Genomic DNA, 19,087 nt, shown 5'->3' with positions numbered 1-19,087 from the left:
GACGGCTCACTGAGGAAGTGGGGATTTGATCGAAGAGATACAGTTGTATTTCATTAAAATGTATTGCAAAATAAAACGTCGGAAGGGCTCCAGTGCAACATTTAACAAGTTGCTGCAACATGTCACCCTGGCGTACGGTTTGTAATCGCCATCTTTACAAATGGCCAGCTGCTTCCACTGCCTGGCTCAGGAAACAGGGACGGGACATCTGGTCTCTAGCAACTCCAAGGTCCAGCCGCAGAGCAGAGTTATCCATACCCCTCCTTGTGCAACCAAAGGACTGTCCAGAATAGCTTTACATGGTGCGACAGCAGGCTGCAAGACACGCAGGCGGTAATGGGAGGTGCTGTCTCCGGTACATTTTAGTTAGCCGAATGGCACCTCGCAGTCGCGGAAATGCCATTACCTGCGTGCCGGGGCATACCCACACCCAGATTAAATCACAATTTTTCTGTCACAGCACTTACCGACATCTGTAAGTCACGGCAGCACTCCGCGAGGCCGAATCCATTCTCCTTTCCCCCCCAACTCTGTGGGAAGACAGATTGCAAATTGTTTTTGTTTTTTTAATGGAAAAGCTCAACCTCAAGTAAAATCTTGCTCCTCAATGGCTCAGTCACGTTAATCCAGGGGGCCGCTAAACATGATACAGATTAAAAAATAAATCCTGGGTTCCACCCTTGAACTGAGGGATGATCTAAACAAAGTGCCTTGAATGATGAAAAAGGATTTGACCGGGTAGAGAGACCACCTCCCCCTCTGGTGAGGACCACCAGAGCTAGATGTGTAGAGCTGGGCCATTGAGTCGCCATTGTCCCATGGTTCACGTCTGGAATTCTTCGCCTACCAATTTGCTCAGGCAGTCTGCCAGACGGCAAAGTACCAACGGGTGGCGAGCAGCATGCGTGACACTGCACCACTGCCGCCAGTAATGCACAGAGGCATCAATCTGGGCCACCTTCTTGAAATGTATAACATGATGGTGGCGTAGCGGGCTAGTAATCAGAGGCCCAATCTAATGCTCTGGAGTCGCGGGAGCAAATCCCACCATGGCATCTGGCAGAATTTAAATTCAATGAATAAATCCGGAATTACGAAGCTGGTCTCAGTAACCGTGACCCCTGAAACCATCATCAATGGTCTTAAAAGGGGCAGCAAGTTGGTGCATTGGTTAGCACTGCTGCCTCACGGCGCCGAGGGCCCGGGTTTGATCCCGGCCCCAGGTCACTGTCCATGTGGAATCGGCAAATTCTCCCCGTGTCTGTGTGGGTCTCACCCCACAACCCAAAGACGTGCAGGGTAGGTGGAATTGCCACGCTAAATTGCCCCTTAATTGGAAAAAAAAATTAATTGGGTACTTCAAAAAAAATCAATTGTCTTAAAAAAACATCTGGTTCATTAATGTCCTTTGGGGAAGGAAATCTGCCATCCTTACCCAGTCTGGCCTACACATGACTCCGGGCCCACAGTAATGTGGTTGTGCCCCTATGGAATGGCACTAACTGCACAGACAGTCATCCAAGGCTGGAATTGAACCAGAGTTCTGTGCATTGTGAGGCAGCAGTGTAACCGTGGCCCCCATCCCATGAAAGAATTTTTGGATTCTCCCCTCTCTCTCTCTCTCTCCCACCGTCCCACCATCCACCCCCCCCCCCCCCCCCCAAACAACCAGATTATTTCAAACGTATACCAGCATCCTATCTGCAAGTTCCTATATCTCAGCTGTGCGGTCTCTGCCAAGTCTGACTTCATGCCCTTTCCCTACAGGGTTGTTACTAGTCACCCAGACGTCCACCTTATCCAGACGTGCATCTTGACGGCTGACCGAGCTTCAAAATACAAAACATTTAAATGGGGGCCCCCATACAATTGCACGGATTGCGTCCTCCGGCTGATCTCAGCTTTGCGGTCACAAGAAACAATTTCTCCAACAGCTTGAGGTGGTGAGGACAACCCACTTTCTGTTCAGGAAACATCGAGAGGGAAGGGCGAAAGGGAGGAGGGGAAAAGGGGAAGGAAGGAGGGGAGGAAGGGAGGGGAAGAGGGGAGGGAGCGAGGGAAGGGAAAGTTGCTTGCAACATACCTCTGCTAAGTGCTGTAGTCTCGACAACAATGGAGTCCTCTTATCCGATCCAAGTCGAGTGATATAATTGGATCTTTTGCTGAACACATACAGCAGGTTTAGCACAGCCAGCACCACTTGCATATCACATGATGCTAACAAAGTAGTCAGATGCTGCAAAGAAAGAGCGAGGAGTTAAGCACATTCTGTTCATATTCTAGAATGCGGTTTCAGTCTTGGCGGCGGCAGTGTACCCAGAGTACTCACCTCGATGGAACTGTACAGATGCCGTGAGAAGCTGTACTCAATGAGCAGGGCCGTGAAGTTTAAGACAGCCAGCAGGAGGGCTTTGAGCTGCTCGTTTTCTGGCCTGTCGCACACCAACATCCAGGACATGGTTTCCACAGTCTGCCCAGCGTCTGCCAAAATTCCATCGAACCGGTCCAGCAGGTCCACCCAGTGGTACAGCTCGCACTGAGAGGGGGAAGAGAGGAAACAGCAGGAGTGTAGAAATGGAGCAACAATCCCAGACAAAAATGCACACAAAGTGCCAACCTTACTCCTTCCGTCCGTCCAATAAACAAAACATCTCCAGGTCGACAATTCGTGAAACCAGTTTAACAAGTTTAAAAATAAATTAACTCGTCCTTTTGCTTTGAATGTGAAAGTCCGTTTTTTGACAAATCCAAGGCCTCTGGCATTTTGGTTTTCCTGAGCAAAGGGGACCACAGAATGTGAACTCCGTAGCATCTACTGTCCAGGCAGAAACCCTCATGGTATTTAAATTGTACTCGGATGAAGCGTCATAAACCTACAAGCCTGCAGACAGCTGAAAAATGGAATCAGGCCGGATATCTCTTGCTCAGCTGGGGCAGACACAATGGGCCGAATGGTCACCTTCTGTGCGACCGTATGTTTAAAAAAATACAGATCAACAGGAGACTTCTGAACCGTGGAAGCAGTCTCTCAGCACAATCACGTATTCTGCACCTTTAAAAAGATCCCAATCGTGTTCCACAGCAACACGGGCCAATTTCCCTTTCCACCTCACCTCTCTCAAAGTACGAGAAGAGGAGACAACCTTTGAGGGTACAAAGCTAAAAGCAAGTATCAAATACAGATGGGCTAATGTGTTGCAGCAGAAAGACATCCACATTGAAGTGTGAGGCCAGCCACCATTACAGATTCAGGAGTATGGGGAAACAATGCGAGTTTCGGACTTGGTTTTCTCTCTTTAGATCAGGTCAGATAGGGAAAATGCAGAACTAAAGGCAATGAACCCAAGGGGGAAAACACTAGCAAATCCAACAGGGACCTCAGAGGAATTATTTAAAAAACAAGCCAATGACGAGAACGTGGAACTCCACAGAACAGGGACTGGAGGCTGCAAATAGCTTCCCTTAAATGTTAAATCAAGTGATTTAAGTGAGGGATAGGGACAAAAGGATACATGGATGGGTTGAGATGAAGCAGAGTAGGAGGAAGCTTGTGTGGACCATAAACACCAGCATGTTGGGCCCATTGATGTGCTGCAAATTCTACATAGCTGACGACTACAGAAGTGCCCAGACTTAAACTGGGAAAGGGTAGGAAAAACAGATCATAAGTGAATGAAAAAGATAGCATGTGGAGGGAATAAGAGGGCAAAAATCAAATTAACCAGTTGTCAGCAGTAAAAGACCTCTCTTTTATTATTTCTGGAGATGTGGAAGCTCTCCTCGAGAAAGTGGTGGATGACCGCCTTCTTGAACCCACTGCAGTCCCCGTGTGGTGTAGGTACACCCACGGTGCAGTTAGGGAGCGGGTTCCAGGGTTTTGACCCAGCGACAGTGAAGGAACACCTGACATATTTCAAAGTCTCACACACACAATGGCTGCAACACCTACCTTTCCAATATTCCATGTCTTGATCTGCTGAAGTTCTGTGAGGAGCTGTTCGTCATTGCAGGCCTTCAGCTTATCAATCAGAGCTCGGCAGTCGGCAGGCTGTAGAGGATTGCAAAGGACAGTTGCCTCAGCTTGGGACAAATTCTGGCTGCATTTTCTTTTCAAAAAAATTATCTCAATAAGGAAATCAACTTGAACGGAACTGGGGCCTAATCTGACAGGAAGTAATTCTTCTACTTTAAAAGTACCGGCACGTGAGCACTGTCTGAACACACCAAAACCTCACTGGCTTAAATATTTACCAGCATATCTGTCAATCTTGGACTCTCACCGCAGATTGGCTGGCCAAAGCAACTGCAATAAAAACTCACAGGCTTCCCCACATGGAAAGCATTCAATCCAGTGTCACTGACAAGTGTCTGTCAGTGATAAATGGACACTTTATGAAAAAACTGTGAGCCTCAGTTTCATGTACAGCAATTCACTCAAAAGGAGGAGAACCCTCCAGGGATTTGAGCCGCCCGAGGGAGTGCTGCGGTGGCCACAGATGACACCTCGCGGATGAAAGATTAAACAACCGAGTCGATATTTATCCCATGGAAACACTTGGTCCCATAACTTATCTGGCTACTTATTTGAGGAACCTCGCTGTGTCAAAATTGGATGCCGTAGCACTGTTGCCTCATGACGCCGAGGTCCCAGGTTCGATCCCGGCTCTGGGTCACTATCCGTGTGGAGTTTGTACATTCTCCCCATGTTTGCGTGGGCTTCGTCCCCACATCCTAAAAAAATGTGCATGGTAGGTGGATTGGTCACGCTAAATTGCCCCTCAATTGGAAAAAATGAATTGGGTATGCAAACTTTTTTTATTTTTTATTTTTATAAATTGGATGCCGTGCTTTCCGACATCGGATGTGATCACACTTCTAGAGGCCGCAAAACACTTTGCAGTATGATGAGAGGTTTGCTTTGTCATCACTGCCTGCCAGGCAGAGACCCACATTGTCGCAAGTTGAGCCTCCGACTCAAAGGCTCGCACTGTGACCCAGGCCCCTGTGGCTTTTTTGGAAGGGGGGGGCGCGCAATTCAGGAGTTCAGCAACCCATGATGTTTCCATGCAACAAGGACAGGTTAACCAAAACCACCTTTGAAAGAGTGTGAGAAATAGGAGGCTGGGGGTAGTCCATTCAGTCTTTCGAGCCTGCTCTGCCATTCAATGGCTGATCTTCCACATCAACATTACACTACTTTCTTGCACAGCCCCCATACCCCTTGATATCTTGAAATCTTTCAATCTGAGTCTTGAAGACACACCGTGTCTGAGGCTCCATAGCCTCCTGGTCTGTGAATTCCAAACATTCACCGCCCTCAAAGGAGACATGCTTCCTCATCTCAGGCCTAAATGGCCTGCCGCTTTTTCTGAGACCCTTGGTTCTTGACCCCACCAGCCATCTATCCTGTCGAACCCTGTAAGAATTTTGTACGGTTTAATTAGATCACCTCTCATTCTGTTCTGAGCTCCAGAGAATAAAGGCCCAAGTCCACTTAACCTTTCCCCACAGGACAATCCTTCCATCCCAGGTATTCGTTTGGTGAACGAAAACAAAATCTCTGACAGAGTCATCCAGACTCGAAATGTTAGCCCCGTTCTTTCTCCACAGATGCTGTCAGACCTGCTGAATTTCCAGCATTTTCTGAATTTGTTTCAGATTCCAGCATCCGCAGCAATTTGCTTTTGTATTCATTCAGTGAACCTTGGTGTACCTTAGATGCAGGCCACATCTGCCATTGCAGATCAAGGACTGGAATCGCAGCCACAAAGGAGTTAAAATACCAGCACTGAAAATTCCAAGCTCATCTCGGCTTAGCCCAAACTAAATGCCATGTAGGGGATGTTCGGGGAAATCGCCATGCCAACCAATCCGAAAACAAAACACGGATAATCTAAGATTCCCTGCCAAGGTTTGCGATGCATGCATGTCAGCAATGAAGCCAACTCACTGTGCAAAGAAAAATAGATCCCCCCAAAAATCTCTGCAACAATCTTAGAACAGTTTTACTTGAATTCAAGGAACAGTGACATAGTGGCAATTTTACTGGACTAGTAATCCAGGAGCCTGGAGTCACGCTCTGAAGACACGAGTTCAAAACCCACCGCAGCAGAGAAATTGCAATTTAATTGAATCTAGAATTAAAGACTGGTCTCAGAAATGGTGCGTATGAAACTACCAGATTGTTAAAAAACACAATGAGTCACAGTGCCGAGGACCCGGGTTCGATCCGAGAACCAGCAACATCAGTCCTGAAGGACTTGGCTTAGTTGGCGGCGGTGGCGGGGGGGGAGACCAGATACAAAGACGGCCATTCATTACAAACATGAATAATACAGCAGGGGGAGAAGGTAGAGAGAGGAAACCACATTTAAAACAGACCACAAGGAATGAAGACGCATACGCTCTACTCCAGGCAGATATTTATGATACAGACCTTGCAGTCAAACATTAAACCAAAAAAAATCAATAGCACTATTTTACAGACTTAGTGCCCCAGGGGTGGAATCCCTGAATCCTGGTCATCAAGTTAACAGTCACATTTTACAAGAGCGGGGATTCCAGGCAAGAGCCTCAGTCGGGAAAGCGAGGAGAGGGGGAATTCCATGTCATCTCGCAGCAGCCACCACATGATGCGGATTGCCCTCAGCACAGAAGCATCGCGGGGGCTGCAGCAGCATCTATCGGGTGGAGAAATGGCCCTTGATCAAGAGGCAAGCCACAGTAGGAAGTGCATATGTTCAGCAGGGGGCACCTCCAGCAAATGCCGCGCACGGCGTGCCTCAAAAGGGTTTCTCGCAGGAGAATTTGCCCAAACCCACCAGCCACTTTAGTTGGAAAACAACAGGTAGGTCTTGAGACAGTGGGAGTCGGTACTCGAGAGCAATTACCTGGCCCTGTGGCTGTTAAAACGCACAATGTGAAGGAACAGCTAAAGGAGAGTCGGAAGGGTTGAGAGGGGAAAGTAAAGTTGATGGTGTGGAAAACTGGAGTGGTGCACAAGGGAAATTTATGGTACAGTTTACCCACTTGTTTGCAGTCTTTTATTGCCACAACAAACAGTTGAATTGTACAAATTTAAGCAGAGCTGGTGTTGCCTATGGAATTAAGTACTGCTGCACCATTATCTTCCGAAGAGTGTGAAAATGTTTTGCAAAACCCCATTATTTCCAGTCCCATCGAGGCTTTTTGAAGCAGTTCAGAACAGGTTCACTGGACCGATTCCTGAGATGAAGGGGGTTTGTACCCATTGGAGTTTCAAAGAATGAGAGGTGATCAACTTGAAACTTATCAGATTCTGAAGGTTTGGGGGTGGATACTGAGAGCAGGTTTCCCCCTCATGGGGGGTGGGGGGCGCACAGTTTGAGAATAAGGGGTCTCCCATTGAAGATGGAGACGAGGAGGAATTTATTTTCTCCAAGGGTGGCGAGTCTGTGGAATCTTCCCCCTACCTTCCAGCAAGGGGAGTCAAGGGTTATGGGAAATGCAGAGTTCAGACCACAATCGGATTTGCCACAATCTTACTGAAAGGTGCAGCACGCTTAAGGGGCCAAATGGCCTCCTTCTGCTCCTTAATCTTGTGCTGCTGCAGGCGAAAGAGGCACTTTCTGTCTCCTCCTTGGATTCCCTTACCACCTAAACATGCATCAATTGGGGTAGCACAGTGGCAGTGGTTAGCACAGCTGCCTCACAGCGCCGAGGTCCCAGGTTCAATCCTGGCTCTGGATCACTGACCGTGTGGAGTTTGCACAGTCTCCCCATGTTTGCGTGGGCTTCGCCCCCACAACCCAAAGATGTGCAGGCTAGGTGGATTGGTCATGCTAACTTGCCCCTTAATTGGAAAAAATTAATTGGGTACTCTAAATTAAAACAAAACAACATGCATCAATCAACGACTAAATATCCACAACCCTCCTGGGGTAAACACTTCCACCTTCTCGGTGGCACAAGCTGCAGGAGGTGCTGCCCCAGCGACGCTGGATGTACGGAGGAGTTTCTGAAGTGCCCCTTATAAAAGGGCACAAAGATAAAGCTGGGGAAAGGGCACTGACGGGCCGGTCAGTCACGATCTAACTGAACGGCAGGGTCAAGGGCCAACTCCCGCTCCTAGTCTTAGCACGCTCGCAGACCGTACGGTGGCCAGTGGCTCGAAACACAGTCCGTTACTTAATTCCGAGTGAGGGGTTTCCTTAAACTTCCAAACTCACCGCTTCAGTTGGTGTTTTCTTCAGCTTCGTTCTGTCGACTTTCATCTTTTCTTTTTGTTTCTACAGTCTAGTTCTGCAAGGAAAGGAGAAGCGTTTAAACAGGCGGCAAGATTTGACCATCTTTGTTTTGAAGGGGATAAAACATATGCACAGTTTTTCTTGTTTGTTTAAAAACAATGACAGGCAGCACGGTGGCGCAGTGGGTTCGTCCTAATGCCTCACAGCGCCGAGGTCCCAGGTTCGATCCCGGCTCTGGGTCACTGTCCGTGTGGAGTTTGCACATTCTCCCCATGTTTGCGTGGGTTTCGCCCCCACAACACAGAGATATGCAGGGTAGGTGGATTGGCCATGCTAAATTGCTCCTTAATGGAAAAAAATTAATTGGGGTCTTGACATTTATTTTTAAAAAACAATACAAGATTCGACCTGCAGGAAATTTTTAGAAACCCCCTGCCCAGAGCGCGCACCCCCTGCCCAGAGCGCGCACCCCCTGCCCAGAGCGCGCACCCCCCTGCCCAGAGCGCGCACCCCCTGCCCAGAGCGCGCACCCCCTGCCCAGAGCGCGCACCCCCTGCCCAGAGCGCGCACCCCCTGCCCAGAGCGCGCACCCCCTGCCCAGAGCGCGCACCCCCTGCCCAGAGCACGCACCCCCTGCCCAGAGCACGCACCCCCTGCCCAGAGCACGCACCCCCCTGCCCAGAGCACGCACCCCCTGCCCAGAGCACGCACCCCCTGCCCAGAGCACGCACCCCCTGCCCAGAGCACGCACCCCCTGCCCAGAGCAAAGAGTCAACTGTTTAATCGTGGAACAGCCCCCTGCGAACGCAGGGTACGATGTGGCAGATTATTCAGAATGGGTACGAGGGGTAGATTATTCAGAAGGGACAATAAGACCCTTTAACAACAACAAAAATTAACAGTCCTACAACTCTCATGATCGTTATTCGTGTTTTAAAACCTAACGCATTCAGGTTGGGGTGAGTGAGGGGGGGGAGGTTTGAAGACTTGCCTTCTGAACTGCTAATCTAGCACAAACAAAGTTCGACCAGCACACCCATGTAAGGCTGGAGGGGGAAAGAGGTGACTGTGTGTCACTAAAGTTTGCCATGGGTGTTGCATTGTCCTGTGGTCCACTGCAGGGTTTACATGGCACTGGCTGACACAGCACATCGGAGCAGCTCTTGCCAAAATAGAGCCCACTCCACTTCAGATCCGTGTCAGCACTGTGCCCGGTTTTGGCCCTGGTACACGGTGGGCGGGATAGAGCGGCCTTGGAAAGGGTCTAGGTAAGAGCTACGAGGGTGGTTACTGGATTAGAGAACCTCAGCTAATGTGGGCAGGCTGAAGGACCTGATTCTCAGTGTTGACTTTGAGATATTGAGTCGCCGAGTTATTGAGTGATGGGGGGAGGCGGGGGGCTTGAGGGGCCTCAAGCTTAATTTTGTACAACTGCAATACAGCCGGGATTGCAATTTGCAAACCGTTAGCCTGCCCACAAGCCCTGATATTGCATCTTGCATTCACATGCCGTGGTTTTGACCTCTTGTGTTGCCCAAAGGCCGTCTGCCTCACCCCAAACCAGCAGCATCACTGATCGTCGGGCTGGAGAGACACCGGGCACGAGTTCAAACATTTCCCAAAAGCAAACACAAGTTATACAGAATACACCATTCCCCAAACGATGCGAGGCACTCTTACGACAACAACAGATTGAGAGTTTTTGAGCCCTCCAATCACCTTTGGGGCGAAACAAGTACTTCAGTAAAGGTATTTTCAGTCAATTGGAAGGTGGCCAAGTGGAATGTGGAGTGGCCAGACTGGCAACACAGAAGGTGGCTCCAAATTGAGCCGGGCCAACTCAGAACACTGCCGAGCAGCACAGGATGATCAACGCCCAATGCCAATTTTTCACCAGCCACGCCGCTTCCAGAATGGCACAAAAATCTTACACCTAACAAAGCACAACGGCGAAGGCATAAAAAAAACCAGAGGCATGTCGGCAAACCAAATTTTGCATAAACTGGATTAAGGTACTGGCTCATTACTCTTACTGTTACCCTTCCACCTTGGAGGGGCTGGGCATCGTGCACGGAACATTCACCTACTTTTCCCAAATTTAAATCAAATAACAGCCTCAGTAAAAAAGCATTTGAGGTATTTGGCCACAAGTAACAGAGCAAAGTCTGCAACACAGCGTGCGCAGCACAGGCCAACACAATTGACGTCGGTACAAAGTAATTCTGTTCATGGTACAGAAAACAAAACAGTCTCCCAACTCGCTGCATCAACTGAACTAACACGACTTCAATTGCGTTCAGGCAAATTCAGACAACAGCACTACAGATGTTGTTGTACCAGCGGCGAGTTCTACTGATGCAAAGTAGCGGGCTGAGGTCCAGCCCCGTTCCAGTTTGTTGCGGAGACAACCACGACAGAGCTGACCTGGTCAACTGCTAAACGATCAGAGAATAGCTCAATCAGACAGAGGGAAGTGCACAGAAATTCAATGCTTCACATTTAGATGAGCCTGCAGTTACAACACGGATGTTGACGTACATGGCACTGAGCAAAGGGCCGGCATTCCCTGGAGTTTAGATGAGGAGGTCTCATTGAAATTCATAGAATTTCTACAATCCAGTAGGAAGCCATTCGGCCCATTGGGTTTGCACCGACCCTCCGAGAGAGCATCCCATCTAGGCCCACTCCATCCTCATAACCCACCTAACCTTTGGACACTAAGGTGCAAATTAGAATGGCCAATCCACCTCCTAGCCTGCACATCTTTGGACAGTGGGAGAAAACCGGAGCACCCGGAGGAAACCCACACAGACACGGGAGAACGTGCAAACTCCAGGCAGACAGTCGCGCAAGGTCAAGATGGAACCAGAATCCCTGGCACTGTGAGGCAGCAGTGCTAAGCATCGTGCTGCCGCGGTGAGGTTTGACAGAGTCAATGCTGAGGGGCTATTCTCCACATTCCACCACTATAGAGTCAGGGGACGGGGGGGGGGTCACAGTCTCAGCATAAGGAGTTGGCTATGTTGGATGAGACGTCTCCTTATTAAAGACTGCAAATCTTTGGAATTTTCTACTCGAAATCTGTGGATGCTTAAGAGTATATGTGCAAGACCGAGATCAATAGGTTTTTAGACACTGAACAAATCAAGAGATATAAGAGCCCGAGGTAAAATATCAGCCATGATCATGAGTAGGCTCGAGGGAGCCCAAATGGTCTACTCCTCCTCCTCGTTCTTACGATCTTGTGTGTCAACTGAATGTCTCATTCCTCTTGCCTGGCACACGGAGTGTGTTGGAGCATAATGTTTCACATTCCATTTAAATAGAGCACAAAGTCCACAGTTTCAAATTAGGTAAAAATTGTGAAATTAGTTTTTAAGGCCAACACACACCAACAAACTTCAATTCACCTGAGCTCATGACGCTGACTGAATAAAGATAACACAAAAAAGTACGCTCGCCTGTCTGTCCCTGTTACTTCGGTGTAGGCTAGTATGCCACCAATAATTGTTGTTTTCCCCTCATTATAAACACAAAGAAAAACTGATGATAGCATTGGCAGTAAATTCTCCATTATATCGCAACAGTGCAAGTTTCACGTTAGTCAGTCATTGGCTCAGTCCATTGGTATCTCCGAGTTGAGCGCTGTCATGTGAGAGTACCTTTCAGAAATGGGTGTTTATTACTGCAGTAATGTCAGAGAGTGGGTGGAGCTGGGCTGTGTCAGCCTTTTACTTTCGTTTTTGAGCCGGCTGCAGGATGTGTTTTGGTTTCATTTTCAAAGCTGGATAGCTGCAGTCACCAGCCAGGTGTATGAATCTCTCTCTGTAACCTAAAGACTGTAAATCGATCCTGGTGATTTAAAACTAATAACAGTAGTGACTTTAACCTGTTGTGCTTCTGGTGAAATGTGTTTTAAGTCTTATGGATGTTGAAAGGAAAGCTTAAAGGATTACTTAGTGTTGTACTCTTTGGGGGTTGTATTTGAATTAATGGTTGCTAAGATGTTCACTATGTTTTAAAAAGGTTAACTTGAGTTCGTAGAATAAACATTGTTTTGCTTTCATAGATTATCATAGAATTTACAGTGCAGAAGGAGGCCATTCGGCCCATCGAGTCTGCACCGGCTCTTGGAAAGAGCACCCTACCCAAGGTCAACACCTCCACCCTATCCCCATAACCCAGTAACCCCACCCAACATTAAGGGCAATTTTGGACACGAAGGGCAATTTATCATGGCCAATCCACCTAAGCTGCACATCTTTGGACTGTGGGAGGAAACCGGAGCACCCGGAGGAAACCCACGCACACACGGGGAGGATGTGCAGACTCCGCACAGTGACCCAAGCCGGAATCGAACTTAGGACCCTGGAGCTGTGAAGCAATTGTGCTATCCACAATGCTACCGTGCTGCCCACTTTAAAAATTACTTTTCCATTTCTGCTCGACCACACCTGTAGAGTGGGCCATGTGCTTCCCATACCACAATCTATTAAAAGTTCTGGGTCAGGTGAACTCCATGATACACTTTGGGGTTCTCTAAGCCCTGGCCCATAACAGCATCAACAGACTGCCTCAACTCTCGACCAACAGCCTCCCAAAAACTTGGATCAGGAGCCTTTGAGGGTCGACTCCCCATATTTCCAGAAAGCATCACTAATGCCCAGAAGAAAAAAAACTGGGGAAAAAGCTGGACAAGATAATCGGGCAGGTAGCAGAGTACAATCAGAGGAAACCCAAACAAAAACAGAAAATGCGGGAAAAACTCAGCGAGTCTGAGAGTTAATGTTTCGAGTCTGTAAGACCCTCCTTCTTCAGAGCTGAGAATAGCAACCGGCCCATTTCAGAAATTTGCATGCTTGTTCAACACGAGCATACGTCAATGCATTTCCGACTTCCGGGATGATGAACGGCAAAGTGATGGATCTTGAGCTTTAGTGTCCCCCAACCTCTATCTTCATTCTCCGACACGAGGGCTTCTTCCAGCATGCAGACGTCGCGTAACAATCAATGCTGGCGGACAGCTAGGCAAGCAGCTATGCCACGCAAATCCTGAATTAGAAGCAGCTGCATTGGACTGTCTGGGATCTCTGTGTGGCTCTCACCTAAAGCAGCGTTATCTTTTATTCAGCTATTTTCACTTCCAATAAATCCAGGCGGATCTTCAGATCGCAAGCAAGGCCCACAGTATGTAGGTGATTATATGGAGAGGAGCTGCTGGATAGGCACAGAGGTGCCTCCAGTCCACGAGAAAGAAAATCGCTCCCTACTTGTTAAGCCAGTGCACAAGGATCTTAGAAGGTTATTGACAGCTAAATGAAGCGCTTAGGGCAAAATCAGGATTCATTTAAGTTTCTCTGTGAACTGCAGCAATGGCAGCGCGACATCCAGGATCACCTTGGAGAGGCGAAAAACAGGATGTCACATCCAAAGCCAATGTACCACCAGGCTACTTAACCGACTGCAGATAGTTGAATAAATGCAAAAGGCATCACCGCTCCACAAAACTTGCAAGTTCACCAGATGCCATTTGCACAAGCACACAGCCTCAGAGCACAATGTGAGTGAATTTAGCAGCACAGCAAAAAAAAACGTCACATGCTTATCGCCACTAGTGCTAAAGCAAGGGCCAGGCAAAATCGAAGCAGACCACGGTCTGCCCACAATTAAAACCCGCGGGCATCAGCAAATGGCACTGGAATTATTCTGGCTGGTGATACTGCTAAAATTAATTGCGGCAACAAAGCCACCCCCAACCACCCACACACACCCTGACCCTACCCTGCAGGGCGTGAAGGAAGGAAGGAGATAGATCATTGGCTAGAAGCGTCTGGTGAAAGCATGCCTGTCCACGTGTCGGGCAAGGATAGAACTGTGATCTCCACTGCCAAGTGCAATCTCGTCTCAGCGAAAAGGTTGCTGGATCAGCTGCCAGGGCACCTCATAGGAAACTGAGAGCTGAACCAAGAGCGGGGTGGGGGGGGGTCGTCATGGCAGCGCTGCGGAATTATGGCTGGCACTGCCTGGCAACAGGCATCCCAGCAATACATCTGAGCTGCAAAAGCAGATATATAGTACCCAATTGTGTTTTTTTTCCAATTAAGGGGAAATTTAGTGTGGCGAATTCACCTAATCTGCACATCTTTTTGGATTGTGGGGGTGAGACCCACGCAGACACGGGGAGTGTGTGCAAACTCCACACGGAGAGTGACCCAGAGCCGGGACTGAACCCGGGTCCTCGGCGCCGTGAGGCAGCAGTGCTAACCACTGCACTGTGTGTATATATATATTATTATTTTTTTTTTTTTTTAATGGCATACAACAGCTTGGAGATGGATCACAGACAAATATATTTACAGGTGAAGATTTTTGTTTCTAATGTGGTGAACACTAACAGCCCGGGATGCACAGAAAGTAGGAGCAGGAGGCGGCCATTCAGACCCTCGAACCTGCTCCACCAGTCAACATGATCGTGGCTGATCCTCTATCTCAACACTAAATTCCCACTTTCTCCCCTCCCCTCATACCCCTCAATGCATGTAGAGCCGAGGAATCTATTTCCTCCTGATATATATTCAGAGATTTGGCTTCCACCGCCTTCTGTGGTGGAGAATTCCACAGGTCCACCACCCCAAAGTTTCTGCTCATCTCAATCCTACCGGTATCCCCGAGACTGTGACCCCTTGTCCCAGCCAGGGGAACAACATTCCAGCAATCAGTCTGTCCAGCCCCGTCAGAATTTTATACTTTTCAACTAGACCATAAGACATAGGAGCAGAAATAGGCCATTCGGCCCAAAAAGTCTGCTCCGCCATTCGATCATGGCTGTTATGGTTCTCATCTCCATTCTCTTGCCTTCGCCTCAAATCCCCTTATCATAGAATTCACAGAATTTACAGTGCAGAATGAGGCGATTCGGCCCATCGAATTTGCACCGGCCTTTGGAACGAGCACCCGACCTAAGCCCACACCCCCACCCTATGCCCGTAACCCAGCAACCGCACCCAACCCACCCTTTTTGGACACTGAGAGCAATTTAGCATGGTCAATCCACCTAACCTGCACATTTTCGGACCGTGGGAGGAAACCGGAGCACCCGGAGGAAACCCATGCAGACACGGGTAGAATGTGAAAACTCCACAGACAGTGACCCAAGCCAGGAATCGAACCTGGGACCCTAGAGCCGTGAAGCAACTGTGCTAACCACTGTGCTACCATGCCCCCCCCCCCCCATTAATCAATACCCTATCTATCTTTGCCTTAAAGGCACTCAGTGACCTGGCCACCACAGCCTTCTGCGGCAATGAGTTCCACAGATTCACAACCTTCTGGTTGAAGAGATTTCTCCTCATCTGTTTTGAAGGATTGTCCCTTCAGTGTCCTCAGGTTTCCTACCTGTGGAAACATATTCTCCACGTCCACTATCCAGGCCTCTTCAGTATTCTGTAAGTTTCATTGACACCCTCCCTCATCCTTCAAAACTCCCAGAGTCCTCAATCGCTCCTGTTATGACAACACCTTCATTCCCGGGATAATTCTTGTGAACGTCTTCTCGACCCTCTCCAAGACCAGCACATCCATCCTTAGATTCAGGGCCCAAACTGCTCTCAACATTCCAAATGGGAATAGCCCTTCTGCCTCATGACGCTGAAGACCCGGGTTCGATCCCGGCCCCTGTCCGTGTGGAGTTTGCACATTCTCCCTGTGTCTGTGTGGGTCTCACCCCCACAGCCCAAACATGTGCAGGGTAGGTGGATTGGCCACCCTGAATTGCCCCTTAATTGGGGGGGGGGGGGGGGAAGAATTGGGTACTCTAAATTTACTTTTTAAAATGGGATCTGACCAGAGCCCTAACAGCCTCAGTAGTACATCCCCTCTCATCCTTCTAACTTCCAGTGAACACAGGCCCAGTCGACCCAATCTCCCCTCGAAACAACAATCCTGCCATCCCAGCAATCAGTCTGGTGAAGCTTTGCTGCACTCCCTCTACGGCAAGTACATTCTTTCGTAGATAAGGAGACCAAAAGATACAATATCTCAGCTGTGGCCTCACTAAGACCCTGTGCACAGCTGCGGTAAGAAGTCCTCGCTCATGTACCCAAGTCCTTTGACAACAAAGTCCAACGTGCCATTTGCCGTCCTAGCTGCTCGATGCCCCTGCGGGCCTGGTAGCAGTTTACCATTCTGCTTACTGATTGACAGCACCATAGGCTCCGGTTAGGCAACACCCGGTTCAATCAGAAAGCAATGGGTTGCAGCCGCTCAATAATCTCGGCCGGGGTGTCCCAGAGCACAGAAGATTGGAGAGTCGTGAGCCTAGAGGAAACAACAGCTGCTATGGAGTTTGATCCGAGTGCTAACAAGCTGCGGGATATCTTTAAACCATCGCCTCATTTTGCATCGGTGGACACGACTTAAGGGAGAGATCTTTTGAGGCCTGAATGAAGGATAAAAGATCCTGAACAGTCTTGACAAGGAGAACGTGGAACAAATGCTTCCGCTTGTAGGCGAGTCCGGAACTGTACATGGCTGGGTGGGGGCAGATGGGAATGTGGAATTCTATACACAGGCAGACCAGCCATCGTGTTGAATGGTGGAGCAGTCTCGAGGGGCTGAATGGCCATTTCTGCTCCTATTCCCTATGTTATATGATTGCTGCTGCTTCAAAAAAGAGCCTCAAGGAAGGTATATCTCTATTGCAAACCACACCCAATCCCCCAGCAGCACAGTTGAAGTAAAGCACCCCCCTATCTCAGGAATGGAAATTAACCCTCCCCACAAAAGGAGTGTAAACACCCCCCCCCCCCCCACTCCATCCACCAAAAACAGGCCACATGAAGTCTGAGGCATTAAAATGGGGCCACACCTAGGAAACAAACTGTGGGAAGCACTAATTTAGACAGACTCAGTACATCTTGGCAGTGTATTTGGCAGGGGTCAACCTCTGGATAAGATGTCCAGCGGAGGTTCGACTACCCCCGACGGGGCACTGCGTGATATTGCAGGGGGAGGAACAGCGAACTATTCCCGTTGTATCCCATCACCGAAAAAGAACGACCCCCCCCACCCCCACCCCAAAAGATGATTCGGATTTCGGGGGAGGCAGTGTCGAGGTGCTGGATTAATAGAAAATCTTGTTCTTGCACAATTTACTCTGCTCGCTTTCAACCTTGATGAAACCTCTTGCAAAAATAGCTCAATGAGGGGAAGGATAGCTGCTTAAGCTAAACCCAAAAATGCCCAAAACGCCCTCGGGAGGGCACCACGGTATTGAAAAAGAAAACCTGCCATTTATTACTAGATTGCATCTGCAGGGGGACCGAGGCAGCAATAAATCAATAGCCGTTTTTGCTCATTAATACTTCTTGTTGTAACGCAAACCGTGTTTAAGTATTTATGCTGGTGGCACCATCGAGAACTTCATGACACAGCCAACATCAAACCATGAGAGATTGCAAATCACAACCAGTGCAGAACACATATATCCATCACCAGTGGAAGCCAAACACACAAGGACAGACTCAGCACAAATACACAGCACTCTATGCGCAATTAAAGAGCCACTTCGATTAGCCACGCGCACACAAAAGCAAAATCGAATAAGATTTTCTCAGCAGTTGATATCCTATCTCCGTTTCTGTACATACAGGGCCACACTATTCGTTTCCAAGGGCGGTAATGTAAGATGATGCTCTCACCTGGCTTCAAACCAGCAACACAACTACGGACTAAAGACAATCAAACGTGGTGGGGACCAGACAAAAGTCAAACAGCATCACTGCCCTGTGAACAGTTGTACCAAACGCCAATTCAATACAACCAGCTGTGGAACTGGTAAGATTAAAACACATGATAATTCTCGCACCCACCCCAACGCTTGACTTCCTTTTGCATGGACATGTTATCAGGTTTCAGAAGATCAATTTTTTTTAAAAAGAGCTGGGTGCTATTCGGCCCCTCGAGCCTGCTCTGCCATTCAATAAGGTCATGGCTGATTGGATTGTGACCTGAACCGCAAATTCCTATCTACTCCCTCGTAACCCTTGACTCACCGACTGATCAAAAACGTGTTGAACTTGACCTTCATTATATTCAACGAACCACAGCTTCCACTGCTGTCTTGAGGGGGGGGGAGAAAGAGAGAGAGAGAGAGAGAGAGAGAGAGAGAGAGAGAGAGAGAGAGAGGAGGTGGAGAGACACATCTTATCATCAAAGCCCTCACCCTCGGAATCTTAAATATTTTAACAAGGTAAAGTTTCAAATGTTTGCTTACTTTACAGTCTCGGAAATACACTCATTTACACTGTTCATCAAACCTTACAAGCATCAAGAATCAGGTGTTAATTGACTGTAGGTGAAAGATCGTGAAGGTGCACTCAACAGCTGGGCCAATTCAAAAGCATCACAACACAAGACTGTAAAAAGGGGAAATGAAGGGGCGATTTGATAAAGGCATGTAAACGCGGGGCGCAAGCTAGATAGGTTCCGGTGAATGGAGTGAGACTCTTAAGATTAAATGCAGGAAACGGAAGGCAAATGTCCTTTAGGGAAGGAAATCTGCCATTCTTACCTGGTCTGGCATACCATGTGACTCCAGACCCACAACAATGCGATTGACTCTTAACTGCCCCCTCAAGGGCAATTAGGGATGGGTAATAAATGCTGGCACAGCCTGTGATGGCCACGTCCCATGAATGAATAGAAAAAGGGTAAGAAACGAGGTTTCAAAAATAAAATGAGGATTTGTGAAACCAGTGCTAGCGAAATCGAGCAGAGGGCCATGTCGTCGTTTAAGATCAGGTCTGGGGATAGGATAACATAATGGGAAGAGGAGGAGGCCATTCAGCCCCTCGAGCCTGTCC

General features: G+C 48.5%; 1 protein-coding gene across 1 annotated transcript in view; it reads right to left on the bottom strand.

Annotated features, from left to right (window-relative positions):
* LOC140399430 (E3 ubiquitin-protein ligase HUWE1-like) overlaps positions 1 to 19,087 on the bottom strand; it is a 212,632-nt gene that overhangs the window by 146,783 nt on the left and 46,762 nt on the right. Inside the window, exons 3-7 of the mRNA XM_072489007.1 lie at positions 8,208 to 8,280; positions 3,950 to 4,048; positions 2,330 to 2,536; positions 2,084 to 2,236; positions 468 to 530 (exon numbers count right to left, since the gene is read on the bottom strand). Coding sequence (XP_072345108.1) covers positions 468 to 530; positions 2,084 to 2,236; positions 2,330 to 2,536; positions 3,950 to 4,048; positions 8,208 to 8,252 — 567 coding nt within the window. The 5' untranslated portion in view covers positions 8,253 to 8,280. The remainder of the gene's footprint in view (positions 1 to 467; positions 531 to 2,083; positions 2,237 to 2,329; positions 2,537 to 3,949; positions 4,049 to 8,207; positions 8,281 to 19,087) is intronic.

This window comes from Scyliorhinus torazame, chromosome 22 (genome assembly GCF_047496885.1).
Source record: "Scyliorhinus torazame isolate Kashiwa2021f chromosome 22, sScyTor2.1, whole genome shotgun sequence".
In the NCBI taxonomy this organism is placed as follows: Eukaryota; Metazoa; Chordata; class Chondrichthyes; order Carcharhiniformes; family Scyliorhinidae; genus Scyliorhinus; species Scyliorhinus torazame.
Note: the sequence above shows the minus strand (reverse complement) of the source record. Positions and strands in the feature narration are given on the sequence as shown.